Source organism: Knufia obscura (assembly GCF_036327395.1).
Source record: "Knufia obscura strain CCFEE 5817 isolate CBS 148926 chromosome Unknown scaffold_14, whole genome shotgun sequence".
Taxonomy (NCBI): domain Eukaryota; kingdom Fungi; phylum Ascomycota; class Eurotiomycetes; order Chaetothyriales; family Trichomeriaceae; genus Knufia; species Knufia obscura.
The window spans coordinates 508,252-529,170 of record NW_027042700.1 but is presented as its reverse complement, the minus strand read 5'-3'; the positions used below and the strand labels follow the sequence as shown (position 1 = coordinate 529,170).

Sequence of the window (20,919 nt, the reverse complement as noted above, 5' to 3'; positions counted from 1 at the left end):
TGATATCAGCCGATCTCGGAAGCTGCACATGGCGGACATATTAACCTCGTATACCAGCAGATGGACTATACCTTGCAGATATCTCGTCTATACTAGCCACAATGAGTGTGTGATATCACGAGTACGATGACTGATTCCAAATTGTTGAATAGTATTGCATCATGTCAGTTAGAGTATTCTTGGATGGCTGGCAGGATCTGCAAGACGTTTGTGGCTAGTGAGGCTCGTTTTGAGCAAATGAGGCGTAGTGTGAACAGCCATGGCAGCCAAATTAGGACATGCCAATATGCCAAGCTCCGAAAGTGTCGGTAGCTAGATGTCTTGGAGGACAAAGCAGCGTCCAACCAACTTGCTACTTGACGTTTCGGGCGTCATCCTAAGCGGACGCTTCTGAGGCCCGAGGAGCCGGTTCGGCAATCTGACAGGGACCAATGCAGAATCCCTGCTTGGTTCGCCCGAAATGCTTTGGGGCATTATGCCCAAATCGCACAGGCATGAATGTGACGCCTGTGACTTCAACAACCCTGAGCCCTTGCTCTAGCAAGATTGAAGGTAAAAGCATAGGGTTATGATTCTGGCGTTAGGAATGTATCGCTCACCTATTGATTCCAAGGAGAAACCAGAATTTGATGCACATGGCGCATTCCTGTCACGGAAGTCGCTCCCCAGCATGTTTTCTCATGCCTAATTGTGTTCGGCTTCGAAGGCGGTCAAACCTAAGTCCACGTGCCGTGATCTGAGGTTCTAGACCATGACTCCTGTCTTAGCACGTTCCGATCGTCAACTGAACGGAGCATCTCAAGGCTGCACGCCTCCTCTGAGGCTCCGGTAGGAGGCATGTCTTGGACATGATCAGTCGAGTCGGACGACCGGGATGGGCTGTTGGATAACTGGGTTCGGATGGGCATACAGCTGTAAATCGATGTTGCATATATCAATATCTTAGTGGTCATTGGTGGTGTGTCAGCTGACGGGTGCGAACATCACGTATGAATGCTACCTCCATGGAAAGTCAAGTGAAGAAACGCAAGGACAAAAGCAAGCCCAGGAGTAAGACGACCTCATCCTCTGCAACGATTGTCACTAACCGTACACCACAGAAGCACAACGGAGGCAGTCAGCCAGGCTCGCAGCGCTCAAACACGACTTGAGCCAAGCGCAAGAATCTTCGACAGTAGTGACTAGCGTTGAGGAGCCCGAGCCACAGAGTGAGCTGACTATGAGATTCGCAACTCCTTTACCAAGACAATTCGTGGCGGGTCGAACAGTGCCAATACCGGTCGTTGTACTTTTCGGTCGTCAATTGGAGGCTCTGCCTGACACCAGAGACATATGGATATTCGCGTCTTTGGTAAATGAAGACTTCGAAGCTCTGTCGCAGGAGGATTTACTCCGCGGCCAGCGCGCAGATAACATCCACCCATTATCAGAGGGTGACGAAGTTAAAGGTGGGAGTTTCGGATACGCATCTTTCACAAACCTAGTGATATCCGCGCAGGGTCGATACCGTTTTCGTATGACAGCGGTCGAGATGAGAAGGTAACCGAACCCTGGCATGATGATTCGAGCTGTCTGACACAATGCAGTACGGACAACGGTGGTGAGCCAGTGCTGGGAGGGAGGATACTTCCAGCTGTAACTTCTGATGCATTCGACGTGGTCGATGCAACTCGGTCGGCGGCCTCAGGTAGATTAATCTGAGCTTGCTGCTGCAACAAGCTGACAGACACTACAGATGGTCAACATGATGTTGCACTGCTTCGACTAAGAGAACTCGGACTGGTTGCCTAAAAAAAACGTCTGGGCAGGGGCGATAGAGTATGCTCTCCAAGGCACAGCTGGGAGTCATGATGGCGGTCGGTCAGGAGGGCGTCGACCGGGATAAGTCTGTCCTCATAGTGATGGCTTGACCAGAGCCGTGAGACGGTTGCGATGAAGCAGGATGAGGATGGATGCGGGTGGAACGTAGACCATTAGTATTCTTTCAGGCTTGCACGAGTGAGGAGTTTGGTTCCGTTGGCGTCGGAGGAGGACTTGGTTAGGCCTTGGCTAGCTAGGGTACAGGTAAAATTTGGCGGGGAAAATAAATATGGCAGTCACCCGGCGCATGTTTGCATGAAGTCTGTTCATTCGCTGCAGGAACGTTGCTGCGGGTCACCTGCGCGAGCCTGCGTTTACAACACGAGTCGTGCTTGCATGTGAAGTCCAGAAACACGAACCTCATGCAAAGAAGATTCAAGACGCTGCTTCTGGAAGCAAGACATGCTGTCTGATCTCACATAGCTGCCTGTGGTCCGACTGTGCCTGATTGGTGAGCCTGGTGAGGTACATCAGCATCAACGACAACGGCGTAACGCTGTCGGTCGACAACGCGTCTCGCAACAGGACCATTCGCACTACCAATGCTCATGGCTCCCACGGTCTAGCTGCGTTCAACTGTGGTGGTATCTGAAGAACGCGGCTGCAGAGCGGACATGTACCATCAAGAAAAACATCCTGAAATCATGGAGAAGCACCTTTCAAACGCACCAAATCAGTATAAGACGGAGAGTAGGCCTGCAGAACAATCACATCCTGGTAGCTCACGCTTTCTTCTTTCCTGTACTCGTGCTGATTATCGATAGGTGCGTATGATAATCTCCCACGAACACCTCATATCCGCCTACCATCGGAAACCCCGAGTCTTGACGCTGCTCAAGACGGAGGAGCCACATTGCCAGCTACCCAGTCCAATTCCTACTTCAAACTTAATCGAGAAGCATTCAAGCAGAATGCCGAAGCCTCCAACAATTTTCGGCCCTCGCCGCCCTCGAGCGAGGCCACAAACATGATGCACGAATTGCACATCAAGACTGACCTGCAGAGCCTGCGACGCAGGTCATCCGTTGGCTCTACAGACATTGAACCACGCATGATATCAAGTGCTTCTGCTGCGAGTTTCACTCAACGCATACCCAGCGTACGCTCCTGGTTGCATTCGACTGCTGGCTCAGTATCTCCAGGTTCAGCCATTTCCTCCCCACAGATCGCGGCCATGCTAGACATCACACCTCTGCCTTCACCGACCATGGGCCCGTTGGAGTCGTGGAAGGCCCTTGCTCGGACCCGTTCTCGCGCCTCCTCTACCTCCTCAAAAGCGGCAGAGCTTCCCATGTCCATATCTTCGAACCATTCTACCTTTTCACCATCGTCTCCAAGAAAGAAACCTTATTCCGGTTTGCAGACACATGTGAACCGCCGTTCCGTCGATGATGGAAATACAGACGAAAACAGCACTCATATCCGTAACAGAAGTATTAGTGACTACGCTCCTGAGCTCATGGTTGTTCCCAAGCAGCGTCAACACGCTGTGTCCACGGCCGGTCCACCGCCTGTCATGGATCATACAAATTTTGGACTTCAACGGGAAGAGTTTTTGGGTGCTCAGCGAGGCCTTACCTCCAGCGCGCCGAAAGTAGACCACTCCTTCGCCGCCGCGCACACGGACAACAGAACTCATGAGGACGAACCCGTCAGCAAGAGGCCAAAGGTCGAAGTTTTTACCGCAAAAAGCATAAGCAAAGGTCATCTTAGAGCATACGAGCCACTCAAGCAACTTGGACAAGGTACATTCAGCAAGGTCTTCCTTGCTGTGAGGCTTGTCGTTGACAGAAAAGAGAGCGTTGACTACAGACAGGAGAGCACAAACATGGCTGGTGTAAGAGCACGTTCTCGAAGATTAGTGGCTGTGAAAGTAGTTCAACCCGGTCCGGCAGGAGGGGCAGACGCCGAACGAATTGAAGTGTCCTTGAAAAGAGAAGTCGAACTCATGAAGGTAATACAACACCCCTCGATCGTGCATCTCAAAGCATTCGGCACCGATCCGGATGGGCGAGCTTTACTAGTAATGAACTTTTGTCCCGGCGGTGACCTTTTCGAAGTGGCCAGCAACCAGACCGAAATACTCACACCGCCATTGATCCGAAGGATATTCACGGAACTGGTGTCTGCGGTGCGTTACCTCCATCAAAAATACATTGTACATCGAGATATCAAGCTGGAGAACGTCCTTCTCAACATACCCGTACAAGTCCACAGCGACGTGCCTGATTGGCAAACGCTTGATCGGGCTGTTGTTACATTGACAGATCTAGGTTTGTCTCGAATGATACCACCACCTCCAGAAAGTCCTTTGTTGGAGACAAGGTGCGGCAGCGAAGACTATGCGGCCCCAGAGATTCTGATGGGCCAGCCCTATGATGGACGACAAACGGATGCGTGGGCATTGGGTGTTCTTCTATATGCGCTCATGGAAGGAAGGCTACCATTCGATGCATTACCAGGAATCCGTGGCGACCCAGCAGTCCTCAAGGCACGAACTCCTCACCGGATAGCCCGATGCGAATGGGGCTGGGTCCGCTATGGCGACGAAGATAATGAGTGGGATCCTGAGAAAGGAAAGCAACTAGATGGTGCACAGAAATGCGTCGAAGGTCTGCTGAAGAGAAGCACACGTCGTATACCGCTGACAGAAATCCGTGACTGGCCTTGGGTAAGAGATGGAATTCAGGTTGATGGAGGGTTACGATGGGTTGAAGAGGAGAATGTTTGACGAGAGTCTTCGGACCAAATGGTTGTGATACCCTTGTTTTGTCTTGGCGACCTTCAGGAAAAGCTTCTAAAAGTGTACAATACGATATTGGAATAGACTATCTATTTTGTACTAATATCATATACGGTGCACCGTACGAAAGTTGTGCTACATGAAGAGTGTGAAGGCCTGCCTACCTTATGGTGACACTTGCCCGTGGAAATGCTAGCATTGTGCCTTAGGGAGCGTGCCGTACGGAGTACCCCTGGAAGTCCAACCGCTGCTAGGTAAAACTCGACGAAGGCTTTTGGGTAAGTCCCCCGAAAGGATCAGTACAGTTGTACCTGGGTCCTAGATAGTGTGCAATCTTAATATAGCTGCGAGACGCAGACCACGCCAATCCTTGGTTGTGGCAGTCGGTGCACATATAACCCTCGGTACTAATCACGATGGAGTAGTACAAATATAGCTATGACAGGTTTCCCAGTGCCCTTCATTGCTCGAAGTCTTTCTGCAGTATCTTTCATAGTGACAGCTTCCAATGCCAATATATCACCACAAGGCAACAATGCTCGACGTCTACCTAGACCCCCGCACCATCAACTGCAGGAAGGTCCTAGCAGGCCTAGACCTAACGAACACGCCCCACGAGGTCAAATCCGTCGGTTACTTCAAAGGCGAGCAAAAATCAGACTGGTTCACCAAGATCAATCCCTTTCAGACCGTGCCCGCCGCCACAGATGGCGACATGGTACTGACCGAGTCAAACGCCATCCTGCAGTACGGCGCCGACCTTGCCGGCCCTACATCTGCGTATCCGCGGGACCTGAAACAGCGCGCCAATGTTAACAGGTGGCTACTCTGGGAGGCATCCTCGTGGTTCCCTAGTTGTCACGTCTACTTCGTCGAGTACATCGTCAAGCCATTTATGAAGGCTGTGCCTGACCAGGCAGCAATCGACAAGGAGGCACCGAACTTTAATAAGCTCGCGAAATGTCTTGACGATCAACTGGGCAAAACGAAGTGGATTGCGGGCGACGAACCGACCATTGCGGACATCGCGATCGCAAGTCCGATGCATCTGCATGCTGCGTCGAAATTGCCGTTGGACAAGTATCCTAACCTGAAGCGCTGGATGATGGAGAACGTCGAGAAGTTGCCCTGCTGGCAGAAGACCCAGCCGGCTGTGGAGAAGGCTCTCCTCCCAGGTAATACCAATACCACTCATACGAACGGGACCACAGCTAATGGTGTGCACAAGGCGGCGGTTAGAGCTACATTCAACTACACTAAAGACGTCTTCCCCTAGTTGACGGAGCTGTATTTCTACGAGTCGGAGAAGGCAAATTGGATCCACGGACCGGGCGATTCTCCGCATGAGGTGGCTCGTCGAAGGTCGACGACTTCACGATTGACAAGAATGGCTTCGGCGTGCAGGATCTCGGCGCGAAACGTGTCCTTGTCTTCGACCACACCATCCGGACTGCAAAAAATGCAGCCAAGCAACACACGCAGGAGACGAACACATCGCAGCGGTCACCCGTCATGCTCGTGCACTGCGACTACACCGCCAAGTCCGAACCCCTGTGCGTCAAGCAACTCCTGCCAGATGAAGCGGACGACCTCCTATCGCGCCGCGTGGCATTCATCAACGTTTGAAAGCCAATCCACCACGTCGTCGAAGAACGTCCGCTTGCGATGTGTGATGTGACATCGTCGCCGCCCGAGGACTTCTTCAAGCTGTACCTCCGCTACCGCGACCGCAATGGCGAGAACTCTATCATGAAGCACTCGGATAGCCATAGGTGGTGGTACTTCCCAAGATCACGCCGGAGAAAGTCATCTTGCTGGAGACCTTTGACTCGGAGACTGACGGGAGGGCGAGGTTCGTGGGGCACTCTGCGTTTGAGGATCCGACGACTAGGGAGGGGGCTCCGATGCGGGAGAGCGTTGAGATTAGGACGATTTGTTTCTTTGAGGCTTGACTTGGCCTTGGTGTGTAGCGTGAGCGTATTGAGCGATGCGGAAAGTGTGACACTCGTCTTGCTATTTTGCTGTTGTGCTATTTTGCTGTTGTGCTGCGTTACTGTTGTGTAGCGTTGCTGTTATGCAGTGTTACTGGTGTGCTACGTTGCTGGTGCGCTACGTTGCTGGTGCGCTGCGTTGCTGCAGTGCTGTGATGCTGGTATGCTGATTTGCTGGTAGGCTGGTAGGCTGGTAGTCTGGTAGTCTGGTTTGTTGGCGTGCTGGTTTGAGTACTTCTTTACCTCATCGACAACTTGGCAGCTCGAAGTCATTGAGCACCGACTGCAAGTCCTCGTGATCAGTCTTCGCTTCGGCAAGCAGTTTCGACATCTTAGCCTTGCGCTTAGCTTCTCGCCGGTGTAGTACCTCAACTTGGTCGAGCTTCTGATCCATTTTCAAAAGATGCGCATCGAGCCGCGTGAAGAACTTGTTGACGAAGCCAATAGGTATGGCCCCAGCCTGGATCATGTCCGCATAACCCATGAGGTCCTGCATGTATTCACTCAGCTCGGCACGTTGTTCGCTGACGGTAGAATTTTCGAAGGTGTCCGCGTCTCGAAGCTTAGGCCAGTGCTTGTATAATCTGCTCGTTCTAAAACTGCTGGTGACGGATGCTGAGCGGACGGCGGGGCCAGGCTCGCCTAGGTCGCCATCTTGCAATTGGCCTTGACCTCTTTCTTGCTCTTCTCCCAGAGACAAATGCTCCTGGCCTCCGCGAGGCCGTTTTCGGACACGTATATCCAGACTTGCTCTTGTGCCATGGGGAGGTGGAAGCGCCCGCCTCTCGTTTGAGGCTGACAGGTTGTCCGCAACTTGTGGTTCAAGATCCATCTCATCGTGAGGACGTTTCCGATCATTGTTTACTGGGGCTGCGGTAGGTTTGCCGTCCTTGCTATTCACCGAACTTTCTGATTCAACGATCTCTTCATCATCGCCCAATTCTCCACTTCGAGCATCCATGACGTCCTCCTCGCTACCTTCATCCTCGCTTTCGTCGTCACTGACTTCGGCTGATGGCATATCCACGACAATAGCTTCTGCGTGTTCCATGTCCACCGGTGTAAGTGCAGATGGCATGGCCCGCTCGATGTACCGGTCCCAGTTGAGGTTCTGGAGATTGGGGTTCTGATAGCTGGTCATTTGTCTAAAGACAGTTTCGCAGAAAGTCTGAGTACCCGGGCTATGGAGATACACGTTTGGTTGCTTTGAAGCACGCCGGGGCTATCCTGCTTCGTTCTGCAAACTGCATCTAGACATCGCAGTCAGATGGCACAGCAAGACAATGGATATTAACATTATTGTAGTTATCGATAGGAGTATGGAGAACAATCTGCCATTAGCATGCTAGCATAAGCCACATTCGAGGAGTATGGGGTCATTTCTCGAACATCGATCACGAAAATCTAGATAGTTAAGCATAGCGCTCGGCGAAGATGTGCTGCCATGTTCATTGCCGCAGTATTGCCTTTCTGGGCTTCATAGTTGAAGCTCTGCATTCACATACAGGAAAGAGCGGGCTTAGGAGACTTCGGATTGAATCAAGTGCAGGGAAGTGCCAAGCATCGCCTAACCATTTGCAGGGGGATCGTAGCTCCACTATGTGAACCCAAATCCTAGGCCCGGTCGATATCCTGGAAAGTCCCAAACTCCCACTTTCCCACAGCGGTCTTCGCTTCATCATGATTGTCGCGCGTGAGAGGGTCATAAGAGGGCATAGAAGTACGTGTGCTCACTGGGTATCAGCTTCATTGTGACAAACAACGCTTGAATCGTCGACCTTGAGGCGAAGCCCATCGCTCTCCCATATACGGTAGGTCCCCAGCTCACGCAGCGGAAGAAGTAAGGAGGCTTCTAATTGAGGCTCAACGGCCGAGACACAGCTCACCCAGGCCGAGTTGGGGCGTTGTGTCTTCGATTTCAGGCCAATGCCATACAGCACTGTAGTGCTTGTGGCGGTGGCAGTTGGGAGTATTCCAAATGGAGATGCTGATCAATCCATTGAGGACTGACGTGCGTCCTTATTGACGACTATGCAGTGAAGACAGCCCTCAGGTTTCGAAATTGCGCCGGCTACTACATTTCCTCACTGCACCTTATCTGGAGATCTTGTTTTGTTCTTAGAAAGAATTTGCCAGTTCTACCTCGATTGCTAACCATTCACCTCATTCGTGGAACAACAAACAACTCACCTTGCAACAGAAACCTTCTGCATAGTACAGCATTCTTCGCAACGTGCACACCAAGGTTAGGCGTTCAAGAAAGGCATGAAAGCATTTTCCATTTCCACGACGGTTTGCACGATCATGTCACACCATGTCAGAGTACGCGGCGTGCTGCAAGCTAGAGACGAGACTTGCCCTTCATCCAACCCCGTATCTTGTTCGGCCGTCGACCCTCAATTACCATACGATTTCTGTTGCGGCTCTGACACGACTTGCCAGACCCTGGATCTATCAACCTCTGCCATCTGTTGTCCCAAGGGCAAGAGCTGCGATTCAATAGGCGTCATCAATTGCAATATCGATTTGATGGATGCGAGCACGAACGCAGGGCCGATCTTCACCACGAGACTCACCGATCAGCTCCCAGCGTGCGGAGATAAATGCTGCCCCTTTGGCTATACGTGTTCCGAGCAGGGCGGGACGAGCATATGTATCGTGGACAAATCCAGAGCATATCCAACTAGCCCCGCGAGTACCGCATCTTTAGCAAACACAGCAGCTAGCACAATGATAGCGCCAGATGACGATACTACGTTCATCCCGAGTACAACCAATTTAGGGGCAGGCGCCATTGCAGGTATAGCTATCGCTGGTGCAGTGATCGGCATACTGAGTATGCTTATTGTCCTCTACATTATCCGGAAGCGAAAAGCAAAGAAGCAGAACGCCACAGAGCACGCAGCAAAGGAACCAGAACTTCAGTTCGAAGCTCGCGATAGCAACGAGCCTATCATAAAGGCTGAGCTGTCAGCATATTCGACGATTCAAGGATGTCCTCAAGAGCTTGATGGAGATTCCGATCATACTAGTAAACGTCCAGCTCCCGATCCTCGAACTCGCGAGTTCGCCAAAGATGCACAGAATGCGCCAGTCGAGCTTGTTGGCGATGTACCAAAGCAGCCTCCAGCCTATGACAGACTCGCTTCTGAACCCTGAAGTCGAACTATGAAACAAGGAATTCGAGGTCACGACAGTGCCATCTCACACGTTTGAATCGATTGAATATTACTGACGATCCGAGTTGGTGCTGTACCATGAATTTCATTCTCAGCTATAAGCAGCGCAGCTACAGAAACATGTCATCGGCCTCAAACACACGTAGCCCTGATGCTCGTGCTCGTTCCGGACAAAGCAAAAACTACGCTTCAAGCGTAAGTTCGAGCAGCTTTGCCAGTCGATTTGACCTGCCGCAATGAGCTCGTGCTGGCCTAGCAGGTGACTTGTATCAAAGACATTTTCTCGTGGACCGTCCCTTGCTCTACGGCAACATTTGCTACATATCCGGACGGAAGCAATTTTGAGATCGAAGCAAGTTTGCTGTGCTCTCGAATGTCGGGGGATGTATTGCAGAAGGACGATTGTAGCCCAACAACAACAACACGATCAACAATCAAGAGTCATCCATGTCTTGTTCGTGAAGGACGACATTTCGATCTCCGTTTCTGGCAATGAAGTCATTTCGCTCCGCCATATTGCGAAAGATTTCTGTTGGATGGTGCAAGTCCTTGTGCTCCTGCTTGCGACAATATGTCTCATGGTTCATCTCGCAGGTTCCTGGGACACTGGGGCTGCTGTGAGTATTGCAGTATTCGGTGTTGCAGAGGAGACACGTCTCCACCGGACCTATCTGCTTGTGGGACGATTTTCGTCTTGCCATTCGGAGGCAGGTGTGGCATCCCATGGTGTCCAGACCATGCTCGTCAGCCTTCGTCTGGACACCGGCCGCTGGGATTGAGGGTTTTAATTGAGTGTGAGACATAGTGGCTGTTCTCATCGACCGTGGTCAATTCCTGGATGGATGTAGGATATTCGAAGAATGAGAAAGCCCGGAACGTCAGTCCTTGTTTGAAAGAATGCGTGGGCCTGGTAAAGGACTTGCGTCTCAGCACGGGCAACCAGAGCTGGACCGCTTGCGCAGTGTCTCTAGCCCGATATCACCTGTCGTAAGCGACGCGTGATACCCTATGACCGGAAGCCTGCTGGAATGTTTACGCTGCATTGTCCAAGAGCGATGTCCTACCACGCAGTCAGCATCGCCGGACATGCCTCCGTTAGCTGCGATGGTCGCTGAAATCACAATGTCAGATCAAATCCACGAATTTAGAGGAACGGCACCGCCTTGCGCAGAGGATCACGCTGTGCAGAGTAAAATTGTTCGAGGAGGTGGCTCTGGCGTGCCTGGTGATATGCAACATCTTGGCTGTAGCCCATGGTCAGCTATCATTAGGAATGCTACAACGCTTTTGATATCTGGCCAAAGAGCATGGCAGGCGGGACGATACCATTCTCTCTTGTCACGGACCATGGAGGAGGCGACGCATTTTACCCTATGCAGAGTGAGGCTTCTAGGAATCGTCAAGGCCCCATACCGAGCCTGAAGCATAGAAACATCACTGAGGATCCTGAAATAGTACTCCCTACGTTCGATCTGCGTCCTTGACGTCCCCGAAAGACTTCGGTTTCGGGCGTGCTTCAACCCCTGTAGCTTACCTAATATGCTCCTTATCGATAGCAGTGCCCCCACCAAAAGCCAGAACAATCACGACGGCTTCGATCCCAGCGCGTCCAACTCATACCCGATCGTCGTCGTAGCAGGAAACTACCTCGAAGCCACCAACGGACCCAAGATGCTCATTAAAGAGTTCCACAAAAATGTCTCAACGACAGCCAGCGGGCAAGGCACAATGCGTGAGCACCTCTATCTTACCTGAGACTCAACACCCATTTTCACCTGCCTGACTACCAACGCACCCATTACGGCTATCAGAGTGGCGGACTCATACTGAGACATCTTCGAAGGCATCTTCATTTTCCACCCCGTGATACCAGGCTACCCACACGCCAAATTTCCTGGTGTAGTCGTCTTCTCCGAGATCTATCAAGGTAAAATATTAACCCCCATCCTCCCCCTCGTAGCCGGCCACTCACACCACTACAGTAACCGGCCCCGTCCAGCGCTTTGCCCGCCAAATCGCCTCACAAGGCTACATTGTCGCCGCCCCCTCCTCCTACCACGAATTCACCGGTCCCGAAGCTCTAGCCTACGACGTCCCCGGCACAGACTCAGGCAACGAATGGAAGATCAAAAAGACGATACCTGCCTACGACGAAGATGCTGAACTCTCAGTAACCACACTCCTCAACATGCCCACCTGCACCGGCCGCATCGGCACGACAGGAATGTGTCTAGGCGGCCACCTCGCCTACCGCTGTGCAATCGACTCCAGGGTATCCGCAGGCGTATGCTACTTCGCGACTGATATCCACAGCCACAGTCTTGGTTTGGACAAAAAAGACGATAGTCTAGAACGAGCAAAGGATATCAAGGGTGAGCTGGTTATGATCTTCGGCAAGAATGATAATCATGTTCCGCCTGAGGGGAGGGATTTGATAAGGAAGACGCTGCATGAGGCAGGTGTGGAGTTTAGTTTTTATGAGATTGCGGGGGCGCAGCATGCGTTCATTCGGGATGAGTTAAGTAAGGATCGGTATGATGCGGCGATCACGAAGGTCTGTTTTGAGATGATGATGGAGGTGTTTGGACGGAGGTTGAGGACGGAGTTGGGGGAGTTTAGTGGGGAGAAGTTGAAGGTTGAGGATATCTGTTAGCATGTCATGTCAATTGCCGCCCATGCATGCAAGGACAACTTTCTGCGGTCGGGTTGGTCGAGAGGCAGTCCCTTGGGTCTCTCATGTGAATCTGGATCTTGAGCACGTGTCGACTCCGCTCGACAGTCCGCTTACTTGGGCGCGCCAGCATGCTTCTCCTCCTTGCGAGTCCTAAGACCAACCAAATTCGCCCTTACCACTCATATCTGAAGCGCAGACGTTCGCTGCCAGAGCAATTCTGCCAGAGCAATTCTGCCTCTCTCCCTTTCGATCTTAGCCAACCAACTCCAAGATCGGGCATTATGCGCCGCCAACATCCCATTCTAGCAGTCCGCGCTGTTCAAGTTGCTTGGCAATCACGATATCCTGGCTGAGAAGCTTTGTACCGTGGACGTCAGCATCCCCAAGCAGCGCTCGAGCCTCGTTCAGTTCGTTCACGGCTTGTGCTTGCAGCCTCAATACCCTGCTGCGTATCCTTACAACTGCAAACTTCAGGTCTTCTTCTGCGTTCGTCGCCTTCTCTCTATACTCCCGAGCTCCAGCCTCGTATCTCAGCCGCAGATTGCCGGGTTTCTTTGCTCTCCGTTCGTAGACTTCCGCCATGTGCGTATATTTGTCTCGAACTTTTTGACACTTCTCGGCAACCTTCTTGAACACCGCGGTTAGTGGTAGACCACCGGTGTGGTCGAGTCGTGCCCAGATAGCTTTGATTTTATGATAACCGTCCTGGTTTTCTGTATGGTCAGTCGTTTGCCTACACTCGTGGCAGTCATCCTACTTTCTGCAATGCCGTACAGCTCCTCTTCCTCGCCTGCAGTCAATACTTCTGAAATCCCTTCGTTCTCTAGCATGGCGCGTGTCAAAGCCTTGTTATACGGAACTAGCACTCATCAGCACATGCTTTTGCTCGTGGCGAGACTTCTAGTACCGAAAGCCATGTGACTGAAACTGGTATCGTCAAGGGGTGATGGCAAGATCTGAACGCCGATTGCTGCTAACCTCTCATTGAATGGGACTGTTCGACATCAGTGGCTTGCTCTTTCTGACTGGCCTAATTCACTGACCAATCGAGTGGTCAAAACTCGTGATCTCCTGACGTGGACTTCTTTCTCCGAAGTCAGTCCAAGTAACCATGATGAAGGTGCTGTCCAAGGCTTGGGATACGTGTGCTTATGTATACTGATGTATGCATATCGACGCCTGTGCTACCAAGCATTCACTTTGTTGCGACCTGGATCTGAGGCAGGAGCTGAGTTGATCTAGCTCACTGTAGGAGCTGCGAATCTTGCCTGTCGACTTCATCTCACTTTCTCCTCATCTCAGCACGTAAGAATTCATCCTCAGCTTAACTTGGACATGGCAGTTCTGCCCACAGTGAGGTTTTGTTGCTGATGTGATAAGGCACTTCGACCATGATGTGCAACGTTCTGGCAGACGAGTTGAGTTCCAGTTGATGTTCTGCTGGTAAAGCTGTCGATGGTGTTGGAGGTTTTGGTATGTTGATATCCTTCACTGGACACGTAGCCGTGAAGGCGTCGTCTGGTTCTTGACAGGTCGACAAGGGTCGCCTAATAAGGAGTATATCGATAGCAATCATTAACATGCAAGTATCAATTGATTCCGCAGCATTGCCCCAATATTGCCGTCAGAGTTCTGTCCTTCGTACCAATCCTCGCCTTGATTCGTCTCTCAAATTGATTCCTGGTCGGCTAAGAAGACTGCGCCTCCTGCTTCCACTCTGCCCCTTCCTTTTCCATCAGTCCAGCAAATCCTGCCAGGTTCTGGTGTCTCAGAGCTGTTCATACACCTTCTCCATCACCTTCCTCTCCGCATCGTCGATCGCAGCAATAATGTCCTCGTACAGCTGCCTCTGTGTTGCCAAGTTGGTGTCTCCGCCTTGTCCTTCCTCTGCTTGCTCGGTCGTAAGCGCCAAGGTTTTGATGTTCTGTCGTTGAACTTTCTGCTTTGTAATCTTGAAGATCTTCAGCATCGACAGAGCTGAGCACTCGACAAGTTTCTGGATGTTATCATTCATGAGGGAGCATTCGTGGTCTCGTCGCTTCTTGATCTTCTCTACGCATACAGATTAACTGAATGTCAATAATGTTGTTGAACTTCTTGCCTTCAACGATGATCCTGAGTGACGCCTTGACCGCTTTCAGCCCTACCAATGAGTGGTCGAAGAGCTCCTTATCTTCCAAGATTTCGGGCGCCAGGCTTCTGCAGAATATTTCTTTGACTTGAGACTTGGTCAGTGTCCATTCTGGTATTTGAAAAAAGATCGCCTACCCATCGCGTCACCCTCTGGCACATACATGATCGTCGACATGTCGAGAAGCTTTTGGTCAGATAGTGGGAGCACTGACAGTGTAGGAAGTTCCGATACTTGGAAGGTGATGCGCAGATTGAGGTGGCGTTGTGTGGACGCAGGAGAAAAGTGTGATAGTGACAGACTGGTGAAGCCTCCACAAAAGTCCTTTCAGCAAGCGAATAGTCCCGTAGCGCCGTGCAGGCTGCGTTACAATCCTTTGTCATGTTCACAGCCGACCAACATTGTGCGCACTCAATATTCAATCATCCCAACCAAACCACGTTCCCTCAAGCACATCCTCCCCAATCGACCCAGAGTCCAATTCCACCTCGCCCATCTCATCCGATTCTAACCCCATATTCCTATCTTTCGCCTTCCCCTTCCTCTTCCTCCTCCCACCGTCCTCACCATCCCCCCCCCTCCTCCCCTCCAAACTCACAAATCACCTCCCCAACCTGCCTCTCACAATCCTCAAAAGCAGCCACCAACCGAATCAACCCATCCAACTCCTCCCTATGTCGTTGATCCCGTTCAAACAACCTCTCCATAACCGCCATGCTCCGTCCACATTCAGACGTGCTATTGCGTCGTCCGCAGCGACCGGAGAGTTTGACGAGGACTTCTCGCTGGCGGATGTGTTCTGTTTTTAGATATTTGAGGAGACGGTGGATTGTGCGGGCGCTGGAGGGGGTGCGGATTAGGTTGGTAATCATGGGGTTGAGGAGTGTGGGGTGGTGGGTGTGGCCTGGAGAGGGTGAGTTGTTAGCTGGGGTGTGGAAGGTGATGGCGAGGTAGTCTGATGGGTATGAGTGTGATATGGTGTAAGTAGACTGACCATCAGCAATATCGAGGATGGTTTCTTCTTTGTCGAGAGGGATCAGCAGCCATGTTTGCCAATCATCGATCATCGCGCCTGCGAGGCGACGGTAAAAGATTGCTGCTGTCGTCAGTGTTCACCTCTGTTTGATGGAAAGAAAGTGGCTTACCTCGCACTTTTGCGTGGGGATCAGCTTTGAAGGATGGCATTGTAGAGTATTGATTGTCCTTGCGGTTGATGATGGCCGGTCAACTCGCTGCGGAGTCCGGGTAGCCGACTTGGAATGGAGTAAGAAGAAGTTTCGGGCATGATCGCAGGAATATTTTTCATTTGGCACAAGAACATGACTGGTGAAGGTTAATGTGTTCTGAGTGAAGATAAGAACACTGCCTTCATGGTCGTAGACGTCATGCCGAACCATCTTCTCAAGCTGACTGTGGATAGGTAGTCTCTGCTTTGTGGTTGCATGCACCCAAGAGGATGAACCATTTGCCGTAGTTCGTGGCAAGGCTTTTGCTGCGTTTTTGTGACATTCGAGGCCCTGCTCAAGCACACCACAATGTTTCAATCAGATCTCCTCTCACATCACGTTCCCAGTTCCGAATGTCTTCGTAGATCTCCAATTCTTTTTCCGACTTGCGCGAGTACTCGGCAGCCCACCATCCGTAACGCTGTTTCACAACCTCGGAATTAGCATTCTCCTGTTTCGCTTCGTACATCTCAGCTACACGGTCCATTCGTTGCTCGTTGGCGTCACGGATCTTCTCGGCCTTCAACAATACTTTCATCATGAGCATTGGGTGGTTGTAAGAGAGATGTTCGAGTATGCCAGCCATAGTTGCAGGTGCTTCGGCCATTGCACGCTCGGCCTCTCCATCACTGGGCTCTGTTCGGACTGTCTGAAGCTCGGCGATATCAAGGATTTTGACTTGGCTCTCCTCGTCCAGTCCGACCATCAGGCGTCTCGTATGTAGGATGATTCTCGCGACAGTCGGACATGCACCTACTGTTCTCGGTCAGCCCGATGTCCACACGTATTAGGAGTTTTCGCTTACGGCTTAGGTAGCTCATCCTCGATCAGATGGGAGCAGATCAGCAGACAGATCGATACCACAGAGTTGTACAATCTGGACGACATGAGGAGACCAGATCGAGAAAGAGGTTCGAATGTATGTCCAAGTGGTGTTGAAAAGTGACTTCTAGCAACGTGTGATCAACTCTGTACGGTGACACTGTCTGTCATGAACGACATCCCCGATGCTTCTCGTTGTAGCAAGCGACACACTCACGTATAGTTCACTTTGATCCGGACCGACTCTAGACCTGAAGTTGCTCATAAACCTGCCTCACCACCTCCCCCTCACACCTCTCAATCTCAACAATAATTCCTCCTTCCACCTCAGCCTTATTCACCTGCTGCGTAGCCCACACCGTGTGTCTGACCTTGCCATGTGCCCATGTCAGCCTCCCACGGTACCTCTCAGCAAGCGCGATGTGTCTCTCCTGCTTCTCTTCATGCTGCCGCTTAGCCTTCCTAAGGGCCTGTAGCACACGTGTAGCGTGTTCCCAGCTGAGGTCGGATATGACTTGGAGAACATGATCGAGGTCTTCGATCCGTAATTCGTTGTCTGCGTTATCGGTCAGCTGTTGAGATAGGAGTGAGTCGATGATGGTGCAGCACTTTCAACGATGTCGTAAAGGACTGTCTCCGAGCCTAGGGCACATTCAACAGCGAGGAAGTCGTCTTCGAGGAGTACAGTAGCGATTGACTTCATGAACGATGCTGTTGTTGTCAATACGTGGTGTTAATGTGATTCTGACACCCACCTTCAACAACTGTTGGTGCTTTGTCTTTGGCTGTCTGCGTGCTTGGTGATGTCGATTCAGTCGTGGACATGCTGGCTGAATCACTGTCTCGGTCCGCACCCATGGTGAGCTCGTCTATCGATTTGAGCCTCTGGCAGATGCATGTGAGATGCAGGTGAAAAAGCAACTGACTGACGGGGACTTGACGACCGAACGAATTTAAAGTTCAGCTAGTACCTTTGTCTTCAGTGTAGTGCAGGTAGAACATCAACAACTACTTCACCCTCACCGTCAGGTGCCTCGAACCCCGCCCAATATCTGTCGAGAATCTCCCTTGAAATATCCAAAGAAGAGTTCGCTTCCTTGCCCTTCGCAGATCTCGAACAGATCCTGTCCCACAGAACCTCCTTATCAACAGCCTTCAGGTACACCAAGACCAACCGCCCACCTCCATCCTCAACCATCTTCTTGAACTCATCACGATCCTCCTTAGCATAGAAAGAACGTTCGAGCACAACATCCTTCTTCTCTTCGAGCAGTCGGCGGAAGGTATCAAGGTAGATTGCATCGGCTTCTTCATTGTATTGCTCATAGAGCTTGTCGTCGGCCGGATAGTCGACGCCATAGAGTCCGTGCTCCTCGAAGATGATCTCATCGATCGATAGCCTAGTGAACTGCGGTAGGACGCCGATAACTGCCTTGACCAAAGTGGTTTTGCCAGAGCCTGCGAGGCCACATGTCATGAGAATGACTGGGCGGTCATCGTTGGGAGAGCGCTTCAGTAGTGGAACGATGGTGTCGAGTATGTCTTGTGGTGCTTGAGCGGCCACGGTGGTGCGTACACTGGTACCTTCTGTTGACTCCATCATGGCTGTGTGGTGTAAGATGAAACGTCTTTGGAGGGACAGATCGGTGTATTTGTCCTTTTAAGGAGGTATGCTTGGCGAGATGACTCATCGGCCATGCAGGGGTGATGCATATCTGCTCCTGAGGTCGGATAGCATCGAGTGATTACCCCTGCATGCCGTATCTTCGTATAAGGCTGTGCTGTTGAGAGTCATGATAGATGATCTCCTTCAGCATAGCTCTACTGTCAGCGTCCGTTCTCAAGCTCTTCCCAGATGAATGGGCGATTGAACCTCTGGACTTCCGCCCACAGCTCCTCGCCATCTGCATCGCTCACCAATGGAAACCATAAAAAGCTCATGAGTTGCAGCTCGAGCGCCTGCCACGTTGAGACGCCAAGCCTACCCACCTCTTGCTTCAACAATTCGACATACCATGCACGATCATCCGTGCCAATTGCACAAAGCGCACCTAGGACTGTGACCCAAAGCACCAGTTCAGGAGCTTTTGACCACCTCTGCAGCACAATTGGACTGAGCAGGGTATTGCGGATTCGGTGCGCCAGTCTATCGAAACGAGCTGCATTGGGCGCAAGTGGAAAGACTGCAATGGAGCTGTAAGCCACTCCTGCCAGCCAACATAGTTCGAAAAGCTCCCGCTCGTCGAATTGGTTACTTTCTAGCAAGCAAAGTGACAAAAGACTATGCTGCACGGAATTCCGCTGATCTGCCATGATCGCTCTATTGCGGTCTTCTGATCGGCCAAGGATAAAATCGTGAGACGCTCTTGTATAGTCAGCCATGTTATTGAACACATGCTGTAGCTGAGTTGTCCTCCCGAGGGGAAGCCAGAGGTGCAGTATTGAGAAGCCGCCACCAAGGCTTGCTAAAGGATGATCAGTTCGACGAGTAGACTCTAGCCACTCATCATCGATGGCGGCGTCTGAGTTGTGTTCAGCGTAAGATCCGTAGGACCAGCTAGGACGTGTCAACTTTGAAGACGACGTAAGAACATCGGCAAAGGAGACCAAGAAAGCTAGGCCAGGCATATCCAGCTTGTTCAGACCACCACGCATCCTCAGTATGTTGTCAAGACCTTGAGCATGAAAAGGGTCACACGTGATGATACCCAGAAACATCTTCAGGGACTGCAGATCCGCCAAAGGCGACTGCCTCGGCGTTCTGGCAGGAGGGTCCTGCTTGATTGAGCCATGCCACGTTAACGAGAAGACTATTCGCACGATTTCATCATCGCAGGCTGTTGCTGTCTGTCGTAGTTTGTCGTTGATCGCATGTACAGCTTCAGTTTGACACAGTATGAGTTCATTACTAGGCAGGGCTGACCATCCTGGTCGTGCAGCTTGAGCTCTCATCGCTTGGCAGAACAGAGCTGTGTGTAGAATCCCGCGGGTAGAGAGACATTGTTGGAACCAATCTTTGGCCATGCGACTGACAGAGGAGTTCTTCCCGGACGGGAAGAGCTGAGCATAAGAGACAGCAGTGCCTTGCAGCATACGGGTAATACTCTGTTGCGAGACGTTTGATGTTGGCATAAGCCCAAAGTAGTTCTGGGAAAGGTTGGCAACCTTCAATGGGCTTTCTGGTTGACTCGGACGTCGGTCCACCTGCGCTTTGCCTTGCCGTCGCGCATTCCGGACGATTAGTCGCTGCTTTTTGGTTTGAACCTCACGCTCGTTAATTTCGTTGTCCGGAGTGGTACCGTTAGACAAAACCTTGGCATTTGAATATTCTAACGAAGTACAATTGTCGACCTGGATCCCGGCTTTCGATTTTGCTTGCGTCTCCCGCACTTGCCGCCATCGTCTATTGGAAGCATTGGAGCGCACTATCGTCCGCACATTCCGTTTCTCGGATTCCGATTGTGGGTTGCCGATAACGAAATGAAAGTTGATCTTCTTCTGGGGATTCGTTGTCATGGCGGATGACAGTCGCGTTCGCTCATGGCCGTGCCCTTCGCGCAGGATCCAGCTGATCGAGAGAATGCCGTACGCGGAAGTGATCGGTCAATACTACTGAAGTCCGATCTGAATCGTGATTTCTGCTGGTGTTGTTGCAGGGCCGACACATCTCAAATTGTTCTGCTTCTCGAGGCTGACCGCTATCGTGCAGAAGAACGATTCCCGTTGGCTGAAACCGCGTCCTACAAGCTCGTGTCATGCTGACGAGACGCAGATTTGTTCTGCCGACAAGGACAGGCCGAAACAGAATCCAAAGTTACACCGGCCATTCCGGAGGTGAGATGCGGGGTCCAGGGATGCGCGGAGCCGCCGTTTCAGCGGACCAGGGGCAGTGCGAACCCCATTCGATTGGTGAACCACAATTCCGGAATTTTGGTCGTTTCTTCAATCTTCTGCTCCTTCAAAGGGAAGGACCAGCGAAAAATGCTGGCATCCAATACAGCAATATCTTGTGACTACCATGCCCAGGCAACACATCTTGTAGCAGTTGGTTTGCACTGCTGCTGATTTGTTGAGAGGTGGTGATTAGGACCATGTCTTCGGTAGGTTAAAACTTCCCAAATTAGCCTCGTTTGTACCTAGCGAGCCTGTGCGGGAAAAAGATTGCCGGTCGCCGGTTTTGCAGGTGCTGTTCTGTGGGGTCGTTCGTACCTAAGCTTTAGGCGCTACAGGCGCTGATTAGGCCTTAGGAGCCTGGGAAAACGTGCTGACCGTGCCTAACTTACACGAACGCTG

General features: G+C 51.5%; 14 protein-coding genes across 14 annotated transcripts; 5 read left to right on the top strand and 9 right to left on the bottom strand.

Annotated features, from left to right (window-relative positions):
* Positions 1–1,004: 1,004 nt before the first annotated feature.
* On the top strand, positions 1,005–1,791 carry PMZ80_009723 (uncharacterized protein; the record flags this gene model as incomplete). The annotated part of the gene is made up of 4 exons (XM_064878116.1): positions 1,005–1,050; positions 1,101–1,539; positions 1,587–1,687; positions 1,736–1,791. 4 exons carry the CDS (start codon positions 1,005–1,007, stop codon positions 1,789–1,791), a joined length of 642 nt encoding a protein of 213 aa, XP_064726224.1.
* A 713-nt stretch (positions 1,792–2,504) lies between these two features.
* On the top strand, positions 2,505–4,591 carry PMZ80_009722 (uncharacterized protein; the record flags this gene model as incomplete). Its single annotated transcript, XM_064878115.1, has 2 exons — positions 2,505–2,577; positions 2,625–4,591. The coding sequence occupies 2 exons, from the start codon at positions 2,505–2,507 to the stop codon at positions 4,589–4,591; spliced, it is 2,040 nt and encodes a 679-aa protein (XP_064726223.1).
* A 547-nt stretch (positions 4,592–5,138) lies between these two features.
* On the top strand, positions 5,139–5,879 carry PMZ80_009721 (uncharacterized protein; the record flags this gene model as incomplete). Its single annotated transcript, XM_064878114.1, has 1 exon — positions 5,139–5,879. One exon carries the CDS (start codon positions 5,139–5,141, stop codon positions 5,877–5,879), a length of 741 nt encoding a protein of 246 aa, XP_064726222.1.
* Positions 5,880–6,838: 959 nt separating this feature from the next.
* On the bottom strand, positions 6,839–7,735 carry PMZ80_009720 (uncharacterized protein; the record flags this gene model as incomplete). The annotated part of the gene is made up of 1 exon (XM_064878113.1): positions 6,839–7,735. The coding sequence occupies one exon, from the start codon at positions 7,733–7,735 to the stop codon at positions 6,839–6,841; it is 897 nt and encodes a 298-aa protein (XP_064726221.1).
* A 1,388-nt stretch (positions 7,736–9,123) lies between these two features.
* PMZ80_009719 (uncharacterized protein) lies at positions 9,124–9,753 on the top strand (the record flags this gene model as incomplete). Its single annotated transcript, XM_064878112.1, has 1 exon — positions 9,124–9,753. One exon carries the CDS (start codon positions 9,124–9,126, stop codon positions 9,751–9,753), a length of 630 nt encoding a protein of 209 aa, XP_064726220.1.
* Positions 9,754–10,207: 454 nt separating this feature from the next.
* Positions 10,208–10,576, bottom strand: PMZ80_009718 (uncharacterized protein; the record flags this gene model as incomplete). The annotated part of the gene is made up of 1 exon (XM_064878111.1): positions 10,208–10,576. The coding sequence occupies one exon, from the start codon at positions 10,574–10,576 to the stop codon at positions 10,208–10,210; it is 369 nt and encodes a 122-aa protein (XP_064726219.1).
* A 736-nt stretch (positions 10,577–11,312) lies between these two features.
* Positions 11,313–12,426, top strand: PMZ80_009717 (uncharacterized protein; the record flags this gene model as incomplete). The annotated part of the gene is made up of 3 exons (XM_064878110.1): positions 11,313–11,505; positions 11,617–11,700; positions 11,756–12,426. 3 exons carry the CDS (start codon positions 11,313–11,315, stop codon positions 12,424–12,426), a joined length of 948 nt encoding a protein of 315 aa, XP_064726218.1.
* Positions 12,427–12,726: 300 nt separating this feature from the next.
* Positions 12,727–13,560, bottom strand: PMZ80_009716 (uncharacterized protein; the record flags this gene model as incomplete). Its single annotated transcript, XM_064878109.1, has 4 exons — positions 12,727–13,160; positions 13,205–13,306; positions 13,370–13,441; positions 13,491–13,560. 4 exons carry the CDS (start codon positions 13,558–13,560, stop codon positions 12,727–12,729), a joined length of 678 nt encoding a protein of 225 aa, XP_064726217.1.
* A 655-nt stretch (positions 13,561–14,215) lies between these two features.
* Positions 14,216–14,719, bottom strand: PMZ80_009715 (uncharacterized protein; the record flags this gene model as incomplete). The annotated part of the gene is made up of 3 exons (XM_064878108.1): positions 14,216–14,499; positions 14,549–14,665; positions 14,716–14,719. 3 exons carry the CDS (start codon positions 14,717–14,719, stop codon positions 14,216–14,218), a joined length of 405 nt encoding a protein of 134 aa, XP_064726216.1.
* A 422-nt stretch (positions 14,720–15,141) lies between these two features.
* Positions 15,142–15,763, bottom strand: PMZ80_009714 (uncharacterized protein; the record flags this gene model as incomplete). Its single annotated transcript, XM_064878107.1, has 2 exons — positions 15,142–15,674; positions 15,724–15,763. The coding sequence occupies 2 exons, from the start codon at positions 15,761–15,763 to the stop codon at positions 15,142–15,144; spliced, it is 573 nt and encodes a 190-aa protein (XP_064726215.1).
* Positions 15,764–16,099: 336 nt separating this feature from the next.
* On the bottom strand, positions 16,100–16,625 carry PMZ80_009713 (uncharacterized protein; the record flags this gene model as incomplete). Its single annotated transcript, XM_064878106.1, has 2 exons — positions 16,100–16,560; positions 16,610–16,625. 2 exons carry the CDS (start codon positions 16,623–16,625, stop codon positions 16,100–16,102), a joined length of 477 nt encoding a protein of 158 aa, XP_064726214.1.
* Positions 16,626–16,871: 246 nt separating this feature from the next.
* PMZ80_009712 (uncharacterized protein) lies at positions 16,872–17,484 on the bottom strand (the record flags this gene model as incomplete). The annotated part of the gene is made up of 2 exons (XM_064878105.1): positions 16,872–17,182; positions 17,382–17,484. 2 exons carry the CDS (start codon positions 17,482–17,484, stop codon positions 16,872–16,874), a joined length of 414 nt encoding a protein of 137 aa, XP_064726213.1.
* Positions 17,485–17,605: 121 nt separating this feature from the next.
* Positions 17,606–18,226, bottom strand: PMZ80_009711 (uncharacterized protein; the record flags this gene model as incomplete). The annotated part of the gene is made up of 1 exon (XM_064878104.1): positions 17,606–18,226. The coding sequence occupies one exon, from the start codon at positions 18,224–18,226 to the stop codon at positions 17,606–17,608; it is 621 nt and encodes a 206-aa protein (XP_064726212.1).
* Positions 18,227–18,453: 227 nt separating this feature from the next.
* PMZ80_009710 (uncharacterized protein) lies at positions 18,454–20,142 on the bottom strand (the record flags this gene model as incomplete). The annotated part of the gene is made up of 1 exon (XM_064878103.1): positions 18,454–20,142. One exon carries the CDS (start codon positions 20,140–20,142, stop codon positions 18,454–18,456), a length of 1,689 nt encoding a protein of 562 aa, XP_064726211.1.
* Positions 20,143–20,919: the final 777 nt, after the last annotated feature.